The sequence below is a fragment of the Cimex lectularius genome, unplaced genomic scaffold (assembly GCF_000648675.2).
Source record: "Cimex lectularius strain Harlan isolate CLEC.00 unplaced genomic scaffold, Clec_2.1 scaffold28, whole genome shotgun sequence".
Lineage (NCBI taxonomy): Eukaryota > Metazoa > Arthropoda > Insecta > Hemiptera > Cimicidae > Cimex > Cimex lectularius.
Genome location: NW_019392712.1, coordinates 1,865,260 through 1,884,820, shown reverse-complemented (window position 1 = coordinate 1,884,820; position 19,561 = coordinate 1,865,260). Strand labels below are relative to the sequence as shown.

The 19,561-nt window shown below is 41.7% G+C and overlaps 1 protein-coding gene across 10 annotated transcripts in view; it reads right to left on the bottom strand.

Annotated features, from left to right (window-relative positions):
* Positions 1–1,912: 1,912 nt before the first annotated feature.
* Positions 1,913–19,561, bottom strand: part of LOC106669202 (mucin-2-like) — a 62,372-nt gene continuing 44,723 nt past the window's right edge. For 2 of the 10 annotated variants that reach the window (XM_024226405.1, XM_024226404.1), the window contains exons 3-9: positions 11,771–12,048; positions 10,750–10,909; positions 10,510–10,677; positions 7,636–7,814; positions 7,426–7,561; positions 2,468–7,352; positions 1,913–2,364 (exon numbers count right to left, since the gene is read on the bottom strand). In XM_024226405.1, coding sequence (XP_024082173.1) covers positions 2,144–2,364; positions 2,468–7,352; positions 7,426–7,561; positions 7,636–7,814; positions 10,510–10,677; positions 10,750–10,909; positions 11,771–12,048 — 6,027 coding nt within the window. In that variant the 3' untranslated portion in view covers positions 1,913–2,143. The remainder of the gene's footprint in view (positions 2,365–2,467; positions 7,353–7,425; positions 7,562–7,635; positions 7,815–10,509; positions 10,678–10,749; positions 10,910–11,770; positions 12,049–19,561) is intronic. The other 8 variants (XM_024226412.1, XM_024226407.1, XM_024226409.1 and 5 more) reach the window with 8 other exon arrangements.

Genomic DNA, 19,561 nt, shown 5'->3' with positions numbered 1-19,561 from the left:
TTAACAAAATCAGACACCCATTCATTGAAATGGGGACCGATTATATGATCCCGGAAACATTCTTTATAACATCGTCTAAAGTCTCAACGGAATATAAAGGAGAGGAAGAACACAGGAGACCATCAGATATAATGGTATACAGATGGCTCCAAAACAAACGAAGGAACCGGATCGGGTGTTTTCTGTTACAAGCCCAAAACATGAGCAATGAAACTCATTAGGGATGTACACTTCGGTCTTTAGAGCAGAAATAAATGCCATCAACGCTTGTGCCCTGGAAAGTCTTAAAATAGGTTATACTGGCAAAAAAAATCCCCGTAAGATCTGATAGCCAAGCAGCCATTAAAGCATAAGCATGTAAAAGAATTACACTAAAATTAGTCAGTGAATGACATCTAAACTTTCCAAAACCTGGGGAAACACAGCAACCTGATGATATCTTGGGTGCCAGGGTACAGAGGAATTTTGGGTAACGTGAAAGCAGACAGACTGGCCAGAGGAGGATCTGCAAGATTCGTCGATCGCAGAATGGATCCAAACAAAACAAAAGGAGAAGTGGATAAACTCTAGCGGTGCTAGACATAGTAAATTTATGATGAAACAACCCTCACCAAGACTGGAAAAATCACTGCTGCCACTAGACAGGGCTAAACTACTAACCGGTCACTGGCATCTGTGAAAACATCTACACAACCTGGGCATATAAAACGAAGATCCCATCTACAGATTGGGTAATGAGGAGGAGGAAACAGCCATCCATATCATCTTCGAATGCGAAGCAACAGCTCAGTGGAGATTCAACCTAACATACGAAAAAACTTAGGGAATGAAATTGTAGCAGCGACAGTCAATGACCTGATATTTCTAAGGGGAAGGATAGAGTCTATTGCACTCAACTAAGGAACTAGGAAGGTACAATTAGCCAAAAGGCTGCAGTGTCTGGGGACTACAAACCCTGCTTCCTAGTATCCTTATCACCATACCATACCATACCATACCCTACATACGCCTTCTCACCAACAAAGGACATAATTTGCTGTCTTTTCTCCTTCCTGGCAATATCTGCTCAGGCTTGTTTATGTGAGCCGCTGTGAGTGTATAAAAAATAGGCCTCCAGAATCTGTAGTGTTCAGTTAGTAGTCCAACTATTATTCCGGTTCTAACACAACCTAAATTGAGTAGTTCATTTCTGCGATGATCGTTTGATGAACTTTTTCGTATGTTTCTGTCCTGGGTTACATTCCCATTTAGCAGAGAACCTAGTTTAATCAATTGCGATGGATCCCGTTTTTGTCAGTTTGGTATACGTCAAAAGGGTTCAGAGCCAATAGATGACGTCTTCGAACTTCGCTTGGCCAATTTATCGGGGTCTTCTTTGCCTCTCTGTTCTTTACCCAGGCAAAGGAAATTTCCTTGCTTTCCCCCATGTTTGACAGGGTCCTGATGCAATCGTGAACAACTCGGGACTTTACTACCGATGCTGTTAGTCTTCCGAAGAACTCTAAACAATTGCACAGTAGACCAATATTGGTTTTGGTAGACTCCTTTTGGCCACAACCTAAACCTAAAACTTTCTATAACGTGTACATCATTTTACAAATTTATATTTATATGGTATATGTATTTATCACTAAAGAGCTAAACGTTGGCACGATGAAGAAAATGTCTCTAGCCTACGTCACACCGGACGGTATTTCTCGAACTTTAAATTTCTCTTCTTAACTCTGTAGTCAATTTGTTGAACGAAAAGTAAATAAGAATTAATATTTCTTATCTCCCAGTTCACATTTATTTGGTTAAAATAGTTGGATTTCAATGTGAATTCTATAACCTGGAGAACCCATAGTTTTCACCTGTCATGTCAATTTCACCACATTCATAGTACAAATGGGAAGGTAACAAATAAAGTAAATGCAATTTAAAAAATAATTTTATGAACTCGATAGTACACAGTACTATTGTAAAACAACTTTTATAGAAAATATGTCCAGATGGATACTGTAGGAGGAAACTGTTTACATATATATGAAATACATTTTCCTTCCCTCGTTTTTGAAAAACGAAAATACAGACACAACGTACACTCAATTCAAAAATGTTTAGTGAATGGCACTTTAAAATTGTATTGTTGTAGTTTAGAACGTTAATTATTACACAACAAATCGTGAATTTGTTTGTTTTTCACCATTCCGTGTCCTTTCCTAATTGCTAAAACTATCACAATAGCACACAAACTAATAATCGCTGCAATAGCGAAAGTAAAAACATCACTTTTAAAGAAGGCTGAAAAGTGATCTGACATTTGGAAATGCTGGCCATCTTGATTGTTTATATTTCGTTTTGACCGTGACATTTGTTCACCATCTAGAATATAAAACAAAAACAGGTGTTAGGCTGACATGTACTTGTCTATTGTACAGAAAAGCAAAATTAATCGATTATAAATTATGGCTGTTGATTTACGTACCATGTGTAACAATATTAGGCAGTCCAACAAAACGTTTCATTCGGTTAATACCAGTTTCTTCTCGTTTTAAGCGGGGACCACTGGAAATAACCACTTGTTCAGGTGAACTTTCACCATCAATGGGAAAAGGAGGCAGATAAGTTGGGGGGAACTGGGTCGAAGAAGGTCTGTCAGGTTTAGGACACTTAGGGTCAGGAGATCCAGGATAACAATCATTTGGATAATCTGGCAAGGTAGAGGGTTGAAAAGGTGGGGAAGAAGAACATCTTGGATCAGTTGACGCGGGATAACATTGGGGTCGTTGAGTAGGTGCAGGTGTCGCTGGCCTAGAAGGTTGAGGTTTCGGGCAGCGTGGATCACTAGATCCCGGATAACATAGAGGTCGTTGAGTAGGTGGTGGAGTTGGCCTAGGACATCTAGGATCTGTCGATCCAGGATAACATTGAGGTCCTTGAGTAGGGACTGGTGTTTGTGGTCGAGAAGGTTGAGGTTTGGGGCATCGTGGATCACTGGATCCGGGATAACATAGAGGTCGTTGAGTAGTTGGTTGAGTTGGCCTTGGACATCTAGGATCTGTTGATCCAGGATAGCATTGCGGTCCTTGAGGAGGGATTGGGGTTTGTGGTCGAGAAGGTAGAGGTTTCGGGCATTGGGGATCACTAGATCCTGCATAACATAGAGGTCGTTGAGTAGTTGGTGGAATTGGCCTGGGACATCTAGGATCTGTCGATCCAGGATAACATTGAGGTCCTTGAGTAGGGGCAGGTGTCTGCGGCCTAGAAGGTTGAGGTTTTGGGCAACTAGGATCACTCGATCCCGGGTAACATAGAGGTCGTTGGGTAGATGGTTGAGTTGGCCTTGGACATCTAGGATCTGTTGATCCAGGATAGCATTGCGGTCCTTGAGTAGGGACTGGAGTTTGTGGTCGGGAAGGTTGAGGTTTCGGGCATCGTGGATCACTAGATCCGGGATAGCATAGAGGTCGTTGAGTAGTTGGTTGAGTTGGTCTGGGACATCTAGGATCTGTTGATCCAGGATAGCATTGCGGTCCTTGAGTGGGGAATGGGGTTTGTGGTCGGGGAGGTTGAGGTTTCGGGCATCGTGGATCAATAGATCCGGGATAACATAGAGGTCGTTGTGTAGTTGGTTGAGTTGGCCTGGGACATCTAGGATCTGTCGATCCAGGATAACATTGAGGTCCTTGAGTAGGCGCAGGTGTCTGCGGCCTAGAAGGTTGAGGTTTTGGGCAACTAGGATCACTCGATCCCGGGTAACAAAGAGGTCTTTGGGTAGATGGTTGAGTTGGCCTTGGACATCTAGGATCTGTTGATCCAGGATAGCATTGCGGTCTTTGAGTAGGGACTGGGGTTTGTGGTCGGGAAGGTTGAGGTTTCGGGCATCGTGGATCACTAGATCCGGGATAACATAGAGGTCGTTGAGTAGTTGGTTGCGTTGGTCTGGGACATCTAGGATCTGTCGATCCAGGATAACATTGAGGTCCTTGAGTAGGGACTGGGGTTTGTGGGCGAGGAGGTTGAGGTTGTGGGCAACTAGGATCACTCGATCCCGGGTAACATACTGGTGGTTTAGTCGGCCGTTTAGTGGGCACAGTAAGTCCTGGGGGCAAATATGTCGCAGGGGGTCGGGCTGTAGGCGGGGAACATCTTGAGTCTGTTGATCCTGGATAACATTGAGGAACGTGAGTGGGGACGGGAAGTTGTGGTCGAGAAGGTGGCGGTTTAGTACATTTCGGATCATTCGATCCAGGGTAACATACAGGTCGTTGTGTAGTTGGCTGAGTTGGCCTTGGACATCTAGGATCTGTCGATCCAGAATAGCATTGTGGTCCTTGAGTAGGGACTGGGGTTGGTGGTCGAGAAGGTTGGGATTTCGGGCATCTTGGATCACTAGATCCTGGATAACATAGAGGTCGTTGAGTAGTTGGCTGAGTTGGCCTGGGACATCTAGGATCAGATGATCCAGGATAACATTGAGGTCCTTGTGTATGGACTGGTGTTTGTGGTTGAGAAGGTTGAGGTTTGGGGCATCGCGGATCATTGGATCCTGGATAACATTGGGGTCCTTGGGTAGGCGCAGGTGTCGGAGGCCTAGAAGGTTGAGGTTTTGGGCATCTTGGATCACTGGATCCTGGATAACATTGGGGTCGTTGAGTAGTTGGATGAGTTGGCCTTGGACATCTAGGATCAGATGATCCAGGATAACATTGAGGTCCTTGAGTAGGGACTGGGGTTTGTGGTCGAGAAGGTTGAGGTTTCGGGCATCGTGGATCAATAGATCCGGGATAACATAGAGGTCGTTGGGTAGATGGTTGAGTTGGCCTTGGACATCTCGGATCTGTCGATCCAGGATAACATTGGGGTCCTTGGGTAGGCGCAGGTGGCGGAGGCCTAGAAGGTTGAGGTTTTGGGCATCGTGGATCACTGGATCCTGGATAACATTGGGGTCCTTGGGTAGGCGCAGGTGTCGGAGGCCTAGAAGGTTGAGGTTTCGGGCATCTTGGATCACTGGATCCGGGATAACATTGGGGTCGTTGAGTAGGTGCAGGTGTCGCTGGCCTAGAAGGTTGAGGTTTCGGGCATCTTGGATCACTCGATCCCGGGTAACATTGGGGAGGTTGAGGTGGCTTCGGACACCTCGGATCATTTGATCCAGGATAACATTGAGCTGGTGGAGTTGGTGGTTGGGGTGGTGCAGTTGGTGGTTGAGGTGGCTTCGGACACCTCGGATCATTTGATCCAGGATAACATTGAGGTGGTGGAGTTGGTGGTTGAGGTGGCTTTGGACACCTCGGATCATTGGATCCAGCATAACACTGAGGTGGCGGAGGTGGTAGGCGAGGTGGTTTCGGACACCTCTGATCATTTGATCCGGGGTAACATTGTGGTGGTTGTGTTGGTTTTGGACATCTTGGATCTGTGGAGCCAGGATAACATTTTGGACGTCCAATTGGAGCAGTAGTAGGTGGTGCAGGAGGCAAATAAGTAGCAGGCGGTCGAACTGTTGGTTTTGAACAATGAGGGTTTGGTGATCCCGGATAACACAGAGAAACAGTTGTGGGAGGTTGACTTGGCCGTGGGCATCTTGGATCGGTCGAGCCAGGGTAACATTGTGGAGCTTGAGTTTGTGGCGGCTGTTGTGTGCTTGGCCTTGGGCATCTTGGATCAGAAGAGCCAGGATAACATTGAGGACCTTGAGTTTGTGGCGGCCGTTGTGTGCTTGGCCTTGGACAATTTGGATCTAATGATCCTGGGTAGCATTGCGCTTTTGGAGCCGTTGGAGGTTGTGTTGGCCTTGGGCATCTTGGATCAGTAGAGCCTGGATAACATTGAGGACCTTGAGTTTGTGGGGGCCGTTGTGTGGTTGGTCTTGGACAGTTTGGATCTAATGATCCTGGGTAGCATTGAGGTCTTGACGGTGTTGGCCGTGGAGTTGGTCTAGGACATCTAGGATCTAATGATCCCGGGTAGCATTGCGGTTTTGGAGCCGTTGGAGGTTGTGTTGGCCTTGGGCATCTTTGATCAGTAGAGCCTGGAAAACATTGAGGACCTTGAGTTTGTGGGGGCCGTTGTGTGGTTGGCCTTGGACAGTTTGGATCTAACGATCCTGGGTAACATTGCGGTTTTGGAGCAGTTGGAGGTTGTGTTGGCCTTGGGCATCTTGGATCAGTAGAGCCTGGATAGCATCGAGGTTGTGGAGACGTCGGCGGTTGGGTTGGCTTTGGGCATCTTGGGTCAGTAGAGCCTGGATAACATTGAGGACCTTGAGTTTGTGGCGGCCGTTGTGTGCTTGGGCTTGGGCATCTTGGATCAGTAGAACCTGGATAACACGGTGGTCTTGGAGACGTCGGCGGTTGGGTTGGCCTTGGGCATCTTGGATCAGTAGATCCTGGATAGCATTGAGGTCGTGCAGACGTCGATGGTTGTGTTGGCCTTGGGCATCTTGGATCAGTAGAGCCTGGATAACATTGAGGACCTTGAGTTTGTGGGGGCCGTTGTGTGGTTGGTCTTGGACAGTTTGGATCTAATGATCCTGGGTAGCATTGAGGTCTTGACGGTGTTGGCCGTGGAGTTGGTCTAGGACATCTAGGATCTAATGATCCCGGGTAGCATTGCGGTTTTGGAGCCGTTGGAGGTTGTGTTGGCCTTGGGCATCTTTGATCAGTAGAGCCTGGAAAACATTGAGGACCTTGAGTTTGTGGGGGCCGTTGTGTGGTTGGCCTTGGACAGTTTGGATCTAACGATCCTGGGTAACATTGCGGTTTTGGAGCAGTTGGAGGTTGTGTTGGCCTTGGGCATCTTGGATCAGTAGAGCCTGGATAGCATCGAGGTTGTGGAGACGTCGGCGGTTGGGTTGGCTTTGGGCATCTTGGGTCAGTAGAGCCTGGATAACATTGAGGACCTTGAGTTTGTGGCGGCCGTTGTGTGCTTGGGCTTGGGCATCTTGGATCAGTAGAACCTGGATAACACGGTGGTCTTGGAGACGTCGGCGGTTGGGTTGGCCTTGGGCATCTTGGATCAGTAGATCCTGGATAGCATTGAGGTCGTGCAGACGTCGATGGTTGTGTTGGCCTTGGGCATCTTGGATCAGTAGAGCCTGGATAACATTGAGGACCTTGAGTTTGTGGGGGCCGTTGTGTGGTTGGTCTTGGACAGTTTGGATCTAATGATCCTGGGTAGCATTGAGGTCTTGACGGTGTTGGCCGTGGAGTTGGTCTAGGACATCTAGGATCTGTAGAACCAGGATAGCATTGTGTCTTTGGAGACGTCGGAGGTTGTGTTGGCCTTGCGCATCTTGGATCTGTCGATCCAGGGTAGCACTGGGGGCTTGTTTTTTGACATCCCCCTTGACATTTTCCCGTACATAACTGTAACAAATTAAATGTATGTTATTAATGGGTTTCAAAAATTTGTATTGCCGAGGTTTATGTGCAATAGTACCTCAATGTTACAAGTTAAGTAAACTTGTTGCCTGTCTGGAAATTTAAAAGCTGTCATTTCATTGTATGCTACCATTGTAGCGCCATTTGGTAAATTTGTTTTTGATGTTTTCCAATTTGATATCAGTTTAGGTTTTCTGCAAATTAATGATTTTTAGTGATTATTTCCATTACCTCTCATTTTGCACATGTATATATCTATAGCCCTCACTTTGGACATCCATCAACATCAGTAAGTTGAAGTTTTGTCGTTTTGCCATCATTATAATTTTCATTATCATATGCATAACAATCGTGTACCAAAATGTCATATTTATTTTCTCTGTCTTTCACATAAACTAGAAGACTCAGTTTTTCACCTATTTTGATTATTCCTTCAATCGGTGTTACCTGAAATGTATAAGTTGAATTTTTATATAATAAATAATAATTTGTTAATTTGCCAAGGTATATTTGACGTTGCAACCTTATCTAGACTTACATTGTTTTACACTGAAAATTGTCTAATTATACCTCAGTCCGATAATTGTACGATTAGCCATAAAATTCTTGGATTATTGGATATTGGAATGTAGGAACATTTAAACGTTTAGTTAAGCCCCAAAGGTCTAGTCCATAAGTCTGATGTTATTAAAGTATTGTCATTAGGGGATTTGTTATTCAATGACAGTTTAGACCTTAGAGATTAAATAGTGCCACCGTGCCATACTTAATCGGATGTGGGGAAGTCATGTAATATTATGGCAGAGCATTCTTTAAGCCCAAGCCAGCATGTGATGGCATTGCTCTTCAGTGATGCTCTGTACCTGACGTCCACTTTTTACACCAACCTTCGATGTGGGACACCGGCTTGTATTGGCCTGATTTCAGAGAACTCGTTACCGCACCTCACTCTGAAGCAGCGGTCTGTTAGGTAGTATAAGGTAATAAGGAGTGGGTAGGAAGCGTTTGAGTTTATAAAGTATGCCCGGGTGTCACACCCTGTCAAAAGCTTGTGCTGCATCGAGGAACGCACCCAGGCAATACTGTTTGTTCTCAAGAGCAGAGGAAATGGTGTCCACAACTCTAAAACCTTGTTGGGTTGTAGAATGATTTGGACGGAAGTTGAATTGGTGAAGGGAATAATATAAGTATCTAGGATAGGGATTAGTCGTTTTAAGAAGAGCCTTTCAAGGATTTTGGACATTGTAGGAAGACGGCTAATGGGTCTGTAGGAGGATATCTGGTCGGGAGGTTTATCAGCTTTAGGAATGAGGATAACAACGGAAAATTTCCATAAGAGGTGAAAATAAGTAGTTCGTAGGATGGCATTATATATGGTGGTTAAGAAGACTATGGTCTTTCGTGGTAGGTATCGGAATATGGTGGAAATGATTAGGTCGTGCCCTGGAGATTTTCTCTTTGACGATTTGTGAATGTAATATATTACTTTAGAAGGATGAAAAGGTTTGAGGGGGAGATGAAGTGGAAGTCGAATGTTAAGGTTATCCATTACATCTTGTGTGTGAAAGGCACCGCTTATGTTTTCACGAGGAGTAAATGTGTATTCTAAATGGGCTGCAAGTAGGTTTGATTTCTCTTTGTCGTTCCTGATCCAGGATCCAACAGGTAAACGGATGGGGGAGTCAACTGCTTGATATTTTAATAAGGTTTTTGTAGCGGACCAGAGGGAGTTGTCATGTGTGGAAAGGGTTTCGAGATATTTATTGTATTGAGAAGATCGGTAAAAGGATAGTTGAGTTCGAAGAGTCACAGTTAACCGGTTGAGAGTTCTTAAAGAGCGGATGTGACTTGGAAGATCATCTTTACGTGGGAGATGGTGGGTTCTAGGGGTTGAGGATTGAGGAAGGAGTACTGTATAGTGTTGGTGAGCTTCAAAACAGCAGCATCAACCTCGTCGGTTGATTTCAAGGAAATTTTTAGGTTTAAAGAGAAATTCATGGTATCTTGGAAAAGTTTCCAGTTAACTGTGTTTTGTAAAAGAGATGGTTTTGTAGATTTGGGGAGTGGAGTTATATTTAGAGTAAGTAGTACTGGGGAGTGATCTGAGGATGTGTCTTGTAAGCACTGGATAGATGAGAAGATGGATCCTACGCTAGATGCAACAAAGAAATCCAAAAGATCAGGAAGACGATTGGGATCGGACCAATAGGTGCCGCCAGCCCAGATTAGGGGTAATGCAGCCGTATCGGCAGCAGTAAGTGGCAGGAGCTTACCTCCAGACCAAGGCTCAAGCAACGCCCGATGTCGGCGTAGTCCGTCGAATGCCCGCCGAATTGAGAGAGGGCTTGATCGGGTGAGAGCCTTTCAGGCGCTGGGTCAAACCCAGCGCCCAAATCAAGGGAGGCAACCCCCCCTCACCATATCTCCATCCAGAGCCAGTACAGCAGCAGTTGACCACCCACGATATGATGGCCCATCACGTGGCCCTTTCCCGCTAAACTATGTTTATGCCATTAATAGCGAGGAAATTGGCTTGGCTAATTTTATCGATGAGAAGTGACGCACTATCACTGCCGGAGACCCGCAACTGTGCCGCAGATTACCATTCTACATGTACCAGCACTACATTAATGAATTAGGCCGGACTGCCCGTATCTCCGAATCGATCAAATGCAATAAACACACTAGGTTCGAGGTGACTGGGGACCCCTCTGACTTTATGGATGTGACGTAGTACCACATACCATGCCCGATTGCAGAGTACATCGCCGGAAGGACGACCCTTCTTTCCACCGTACGTATTTTATCATAATCTCCCTTTCGCTGCCATTCCAAAGACGTATATTACAGGAAATGCTGGCGCGGAGCCAATGCCCAGCGGTAGTTTTGGTACGGCTGATACCGGCCACCACAACGCATACTAGTGTTACCACTCTTCCTTGGTAACCCGGGATTACATACGTGCAACTATTGAGGCGAACACCGCAGGAGGGACGATAGGGCAGCCCTGACCGAATGATGAAAATGTAAGTTACGAAGAGTAGACCTGTTTTTGGGATATGGATTTATGTATCTTTGAGGTTATGAGGTCGAGGCTTTTTCGTAGGATGCTTAATCGACTCTAAGTATCAAAGATTTATACCTGAGGGTATTGTCCTCGTTGGATATCCATCCAGCAATCTATGGATCCGCTGTCACCTGGTACTGACACAACTTCCAGCATATCAACTAATATTGGTTTAAAGTGGACAGCATTTGAGTTGGTGTTAGGGCTTCCGCAAGATATTTTTCGCGCTATGTCCCAAGCTTCCTAAAAAGCCACCAATTTGATTATTCACTAAAACATAATTAAAATTAAATATATAATTTTTAAATGCATCACCTGAACGTCTTGATCGGACTGTATGATGATAATGTTTTCAACAGAATGGCCCAGTCCACACGACTCTGATTTGCAGACACCAGAGGCCCCATTGGAGCCACATTTGTTCGTCGGTATCACAATAGTATATGATGTCTTGCCAGTACCCGATTGAACGTACCTTCAATATTTATGTATTATTTCTAACACAAAGTTATTTTAAAGCAGTGGAACAAATAATTTTCTATAAGGATGTTCATTGATTTTAATTTATAATAATTTGGAAAAAAAGTATTATTAAAGTATGGTTTGATCTCTCCTCAATGACACTTCACGGGTAGTTGAATCTGAAGCCCTCCTTCCATAATCGGTCATGAAATTGTGACCAGTGTAAAAAGGTCAGTAAACGCATCCAAAATCTCGGAAAATAGAACAGCCAGACAATACCTTGGTTGCCAGGAGGCAAAGGTGTTCTGGACAGTGAAAAGGCAGACGAACTGAGGAGTTAGAACGTCAGAGATGCCAGACACAGAAAACTTACTGTTAATCAGGCGTCGTCAAATCTAGCACATTGCTACCGGCAGAACGACGATGAGATATGATAGCCAAGTGGCCCTAAAAGCAACAGTCAATGAATCCCAAATCTGGGAATTTCGGATATTGAAAATCAGTCAAATTGGCCAGAGGAAGATCAAGGCGACAGACTATAGATCAAGAACTTATAATCTGGATAACTAAATCAAACATAAAGTCTTATTTCAGAATGGTCCGCGCAAAACAAAAGGAAACATAGACCAACTCTAGCGATACCAGGTACAGTAAACTTATGGTTAAAGAAATCGTCAAAGCTTACATTGTTATAGCAGATGATGACTGAAACTCATAATTAAAGAACCCACACCAAACACTGGCAAACACATTGCTACAGGGTAAAACTCATGGGAGTGTTAGGACTATATACCGTTCACTGGTATCTGAGAAAAACACCTACAGAAAATGTCATAGTCTATAAAATTGAGAAAGATATTAAAAAGTAATTTACCTGCAGTTGGGGTCACTGTAATACCCTTTGCTATAAATAACTCCATTAAAACGCTCCTTAAACTCCACGGTTACGGTGATACTGTTAGATGCGCATACAACATTATCTATGTTGACGTCTACAGTATGTCCATGTTTATATTCTGCTATTTCATTTGTGCCATACGCTCTTACTTTTCGGACTGGCATTTTTACCAGCTGAGTGGAGTCGTACATTTCAATGAGTGTGTCATTCTCAGATGACCTTTCCCCATCCTCAATCGTTTTACTGAATGAAAGCTGAAAAAATAAAGCTATTATATATTATGGAAAGAATGACTACTCATTAACAAAAAGATAAGTGAAAAATAAAGTTTTTTTTTTCAATATGTGATTTTAACGTGTTGTTTTTTTGCAATATTAACTTTTTCTGAATCAATTTTCAAGTGGTTTTCGCCATTTTACCGAAAATGGAATGACTAAGAAGAATCTGAAATTTGAAAAGAAATTCATCTTAAAAATATTGTTTGATTTTTTTTAATGTTAAGTAGTTTTTGCGATAAGTAGGTGAGACAATAGCATGTTGACACCCAGTACAGAAAATTTTCATAAAATTATTATAACTTGTGCAATTTAAATATTTTAGTCAAATCTTGTGTTAGTTAAAAGAACAAACTCGGATGTTCCACATGGCAGCATCCTTGTTCTTATTCTGTATTCAATGTACACTACAGATATTCTTTTCAATCCCGATACAGTACTCCTTACATTTGTACACAGTACCGCCATCCTTTCTGCAAAATCAAGACAATTCCAGGACCACCTTTCCTGTTTGGAAGAATGGTTCAAGGAATGGAGGATCTAATTCGACGAAATCAAATCTCATCAAATAACTTTCACCCTTAGAACGTCATCTTTCCTCCCATCTGTTACAACTTTGTTTTTTCCCTAGCAACCAATGTTGGTCGTTAGTTGGGATTTTACGTCGCAAAAATACTATTTGACAACAGATTGCTATTCTCACTACAGATCAAACATATTATTACGGTCAATCTGGAATCAAACTGTCGGGTCAACCAAACGTTCCAACCTCCAAACAATCCAATCCCCTAGTCCAAAATCCTTCAAACCCCTCGTTGCCCAAGCTCTCTACTTCATATTTGAAACACTTAAACTTAAAAACCAAACGGCTCATTCGCACATCATTACTACAACCAATCATAACTGGACTGTTTGGTTGAACCGAGTCGTTCCGACCTTCAGAGAATTCACTCCAGTCCAAAATCCTCGAACCTTTGAACAAACATCTTTATTCGTATCCAATTTATGGACACATCTCCAAATTTAATTTGTCCTTGAAGTAGCATCACACCTCCATAAAATCCTAGACCCTCTTCCGATCCCCCAGTCAAACTCTTCTCATCCCGAACCTTTCCCATAAATCCTCTAAAGACCTAAAGGCCTAAAGCGCCAATGGTTTCTTTATTGAGACTGAATAGTACTGTGACAGGAATGTAATTAACAGATTAGTACCTATTAGTTGGAAGGCGTTTTGTCCACCACTTTTGCAGATATGATAATAAATGATTTGATTGATTGGGTTCTAAATCTGGTTATTTACCGTATTAAGCTCATTTGCAAGTATGTTTGTTGCTTTTGCCGAAGACTAATTTAGACAATCTTCTCAACCCTTTTTTAGTTATTATGGGAAACAAATTCTTTTCACGCCGAAACTCCAATAGTGTCAGGTATTGCTGAAGGTTGGAATGGAAACGACAGAGTTGATTGATAGGATCGCTGGCCTGACGATAGTTTGATGATGGGATGCCAATTAAGTAAACTTTAAAAAATGTAAAGTGTGCAGGCCCAGAATGCAACCGTGATGAAAACCCGGAACTACAATGAAATTTGTCAGACGTTGATCCTTCAAGACGGTACTGATTAGTGAGGTTACTGCGTAGGATAAGATAGTAGGCAGGGTGTTTTAGATGAGAAACAGCAGGGCCGCGGGCGAAACGCGATCAAAAGTCTCATTTAAATATTCAAAAGTCCAAATTACACCGAGGCAAGGCCGGGACGTCCCAACCTCCGGTCTTAACCAGCCCGATGACGCTAAAAATACAAAAACAACATGATTAAAAGAAGGTGGAAGCGTCGGTGACCGAGTCGGCAGGCTCTCACGGAGAAGAGAACTGTCGATAGATGGTGACCCTCGGAGATCTGGCTTTTAGAAGAGGAGTCATCCTCACCACATTAACTTTCATGCGGGCGCGACTTTTTTTGTCACTCCTAGGCTCAGGGCTCTACTGGATACTCGTTTTCGGGAGTTTTCATCCAATATCTCATCCCAATCTTTTGAAATAGGTGTACCTTTGATAGAAACATTGTAAAAATTTATTCAAAATGACAAATTGACCAAATAATAAATCCCGAGCAATACGAGATCAACAGACTATATCAGTCTTTAGAAGTAAATGTATTGCACAAAAAAAACATGCATGAAAAAATGAAACCTGTGAAAGACATTTTTCATTACCGTCTAAATCGTTTTGATTCAATGAATATCCTCAGGGTTTTAGAAACGTGCCCTAAAAAGGTAAAAACCACCCACTTCCTTATGAGGAGAAGACAGATTTACACATTGTAAGTTGTATATTTGAAAGAGATAATATTAGGAAAATAAAAATAATATAAGATAATGATATTAGAGAAAGAGAAAGATATCAAATAATAATGAAGAGAACAAAACAATCTTAACGTTGAAAAAAAATTGATAATAATACGGATTTATAAGAAAAACTTGATAATAGTGCATAATTATGATTCTTTAGATAATAATGAACAGCGTAATGCACTGAAAAACGTTAATATATTACGGTTAGTACTCTTAAACGCAATAAACTTACAAAAATAAAATTGATAATTACATTTCGCTGTGAGGGTCGATGAAAAACCGAAACTTTACTAGCGCAAGGCGGTAAACTACCGGCTACAAATGTTTGACTGTGAATGATTGGCGCGACCCGCCGATCTGGAAGATGATTACTTCGCAATTTAGTTTCATATTTTGTAAATTGACAATGCAACACCCACATGGCCCTCTGCACGACCGTAGAACAAAATTGGTAACATTTTGTGGCGAGGGCGGTAGACTACCACCTGTGCGCCCGCAACGTCAAGGATATGCCAAGCGAGATAGGCATACGGACAATTATTTTGGGGCCAAAGTCCGTGTATGTGTCCGGCATGTGGGAAAGGTTGCTCCTTGGCTCTAGATAGAGAGCGTTTAGGACTGCGGGTGGTAGGAATATCGAGTTCTCCACCACCCTAATTGGATGGATGGTATGTAGATGTATTTAAAAAGGAGTGAGTGTGAATGGGTTTGAATCAGGAACTGCATGCGTTGGGTACTGAATTTACCTAATTGTTGCTGTCAACAACCTTGTCTCCAATCCCGGTAGTTGGACGGATATGGATGCCGACATACGGGGAGGGTGATTCTCTATTCTCCTGCCGGCCAATTATTGTGAATTACAAAAGCTCAGCTATGTAGATGTGTGCTGTATGTACATACCTTACATACATGTGTGGATTTGGGCTATATAAATCCAAATCCAAAGTATTGGTTTTGCCAAATAAAGGTTTATGTAGCTGGTTTTTTACGCAATCTGTTGTAATTACGCATGAAAAGTCTGCGTTTAAAAGCAAAACAGCAAGACTTCAATAACCTTTAACTATAGGCGATAAATAATCATGATACCCCAATGAATCTCCTTTAAGATTGTCGAAAACAACATATTTTCAGGACGAAGTGGCATAAAGGGAAAGTTGAAGAAGATGGCAGAGGTCAGGGGTAAAACTTACATATAGAAACTTGACTTCATAACAACTCCTAGTTCTATTACACAATCTCATCTACTACTATTATTCATTTAAATGAAAATAACTTAAAAAATAATACAACGATCTGAAAAACGCATTGTACAAATAAAAAAGCCCAACGGATCACGCGTCTGACGAGTTTGACGAGAAAGGGAGAAATGGGAGAGTCTCGTTGGATGAGTGCTTAGTCCTTGACATTGAAAACTGAAAGTAGGGTCACGAGGCTACGCGAATTCTTTCCCGTTAATACATTCTAATTCTATTCAACCATCTATTCTGCGATTTCATAATCTCGTTGAATTTTACTGTTCAATTACAATTATGTGCAAAAATATCTACTTAGAGCTTGAGGGTGACTTGAATCTGTGTAAACGTTCACTGAGAACAAAATTTGGCTGACAATGTTAAAATAACTTCATCAATCTATAGTCCAATTTATAAATATGGTGAATAAAAAAATTATAATATTCACACAGTGAGAGTTGTGTCTGGGGGATGATGAACCAGACTTTATGTAAGAATTCATTTTTTGACATTTTTTTCACCTTTTCAATTGTATAAGGCTTGATATATATAAACAATATTTTGGCATATTATCCGACTTGTGCTTAGTCTTGCGGCATAGTAGCGGGCACAGATCGTTTCAGTACTTCAGGGATATAGTGATTTTCAAATGTATATAGTGTTTATATGTGTTTGTATTGTATCTATATTGTGTTTAGGTAGCTGATTGGAATGAATTTAATTTATTAGTGTGAAAGGAAGGGGTTGTTTAACCCGGCCCCGAGGAATGTGTGGGGAGTGTGTGACGTCTGGAAAGTAAAGTAAGCTATTAGCAAAAATGAAATAGGTTCAACCTCGCCCCGTCGAATGTAGACGAATGAATGCGGACAGTCTTCCATGTTTATTTGGGTATATACAGGGTGAATTGCTACTCGTGCTACAAACTTCTCCAGTAGATTCTTCACCCTAAAATGAACAAAAAAGTTCATATTGTCCATGGTCCGATTCTCAACCATTTCAGAGTAATTTCGCTTTTTATCGATTTTGAAAGATATCACGTCCTGGCGTCGGAAAATCGTGATATCTTTTAATCTAAACATTTCTCTTAAAATCTATAAGCACCGTTGAAATCCCCGTTAATTTTTAGAGAGAATCAAAATCATAATTCCATTGAAATTTTTTAATTTAATTTAATGCCCATTTAGTATGTAATGCTTAAGAAGTTTACAAACAGCTAGAAGGTCAAGGAAGAAAGACCCAAACGTTTTGCCACCTTCATCTTCTTATTGAAAAATTAACGGGGATTTCAACGGTGCTTATAGATTTTAAGAGAAATGTTTAGATTAAAAGATATCACGATTTTCCGACGCCAGGACGTGATATCTTTCAAAATCGATAAAAAGCGAAATTACTCTGAAATGGTTGAGAATCGGACCATGGTCAATATGAACTTTTTTGTTCATTTTAGGGTCAAGAATCTACTGGTGAAGTTTGTAGCACGAGTAGCAAGTCACTCTCAAACATTAGCAATCCTTGAACCACCATTTTTTCTCTTTTTGTCATCAACATCTTGGTCTCACAACCACTAAATAAGAAAATGACGAGTGCGTTGGAAGCGTTATTAAATCAGGTAGTTTTCCTCAAATTTGCTGCCTTCTGAGACTAAAATTAGAAACTCTGGATTACTTTATACACTTTCCGATTTACACAATTTTCCACTCTTTTTGTAGTTCTGGCTGAAATAAAACACAAAAAATTAGCCCAAACATTTTGCCACCGTCATCTTCTTATTGAAAAATTAACGGGAATTTCAACGGTGCTATTAGATTTTCAGAGAAATGTTTAGATTAAAAGATATCACGATTTTCCGACGCCAGGACGTGATATCTTTCAAAATCGATAAAAAGCGAAATTACTCTGAAATGGTTGAGAATCGGACCATGGACAATATGAACTTTTTTGTTCATTTTAGGGTGAAGAATCTACTGGAGAAGTTTGTAGCACGAGTAGCAATTCACCCTGTATATACTCTATATATGCATGTTTTGTGTCTTTTCTGTAGTTGACAACCAAGAGGCTAGCGTTTTAGGATATCCAGTAGTATACACATAAAAGTAAGAGAGTCAGTAACTACATCGAGACACTCAAATGGCTTTTTAAAACAAAATGGGGGTGAAAGACCAGAAAATGAAGGAAAACACGCAGAGGGCCGGCGATGACGTTAGCTGTTTGTCGGCCCAAAAACCTATCACTTTAGATATAAAGTTCCAGGAGTTCCCCACTGAAGATAGCGCAATGCCGAAACGCGTTTGAATGAATCAAAAAACCCGCGAGTGGGGACAGACCCAGTAAGTGACCCAAAAGGCCAGAACCGGTTCAATGTGAATTCACCGACTCGCAGACCAAAACGCATAATCAACTTAACAGTTTTACTAATCCTTTTACACTCATTAGAGAAAATAATGAAGGAAATCAGTGAGGGGCGTCAGTGGCCGCATCGGTTTAGACGTGACACGGCGCTCAACACTAAGGTAAAGGTCCCGAGTTCGAATCCAGCGACCCTGAATTCATACTCGACGTACTTACAAATGTAATTTTTTTTAAAGAATACCGGTACCTCGAAGGTTTATATAACCTCGTACTTGAAATACCATCGTTTAAAAAAAAAGTTAAATTTCATTCATTCCAGAGCCAACATGTTGAGTGAGTTAATTCGTTTTTTAAATTGTTTTCTTCAATGAAACAATACGTTTGACTAAAGCGTGGTTTTAATTCGAGAAGATCTTATTGCTTATTGGGAGTTTCCTCCTTCTTGAAAGAGGACACACCATCGATTTGTCTGCCGACAGAATCATTCCGTTTTCAGCCATCCAAGTTTTGACCTCATACATTCCCTCGTTTATTTTATTCACTGCATTTTTTAAAATCTTTAGCCTTGGCATATAAACATATGTCGTCTGCAAACATCAATATATTAACTCCTCGTGGAATAGTTTCATTTAAGTCATATGTGTAAATGGCAAACAGAATTGGGCTCAGAATTCCACCTTGGGGGAGACCCTCTTGAGTGAAACGAGGGCCCACTACAGAATCTCCAACTTTTACAAAAATCTTTCTAATTGAAATTAATTTAACAATATTGTCTACACATCTGGCAGGTAGACCTAGGCTAGTCATTTTGCGAGCTAAAATAGCAAAATCCACTTTATCATAAGCTCGCTCCAAATCTAAGAAGGCTGCAACTGTTGACTCGTTAGTTGTAAAACCAATTTGTATATCTAGGATTAGGTTCGTTAAACTAAGCAGTGTGGATTTACCCTATCGGAAACCGTACTGTTAACTAGGCAGTTTAGTCATCGATTCCAACCACCATTCCAATCTACATTTGATCATTCTTTCCATTGACTTCATTGCGGTTGAGGTTAGGGTATATACCTCTGTATGATCTTGGGTTGTTAGGGGGCTTATTAGGTTTAAACAACGGGATTACCCATGCACTCCTGCCATTGTGTGTGATAGTTACCAGTTTTCCACATGCTATTGTACAGGTTTAGTAATGTTACTTTTGTTGTATATAGTAGGTGTTGTATGTAACATACTGTAAGGTATTTTGTCTAGACCCGGGGCAGAATTATTAGACTTTATTATTGCCGAATCCAATTCTTGTACCGTAAAGGGTTTGAGTACAATATGGTTTTCGTCCGACGGTGGTGTTAGTACAAATATTATTTTGTACGTAGTCGGGTGTAATTGATTGTAGAAAGTACTCGCGTCTGTATCGTAGGGAACAGGGAGTTGTTATTTGTTTGCAAGTTTTTTAATGACTTAATTTGTCTCCAGACTTCAATAAGCTGCGTTTGCGAGTTTATATTTTCACAGAATTGTTTCCATGATTCTTTTTTAACTAATTTAATGTATCTTTTAGATT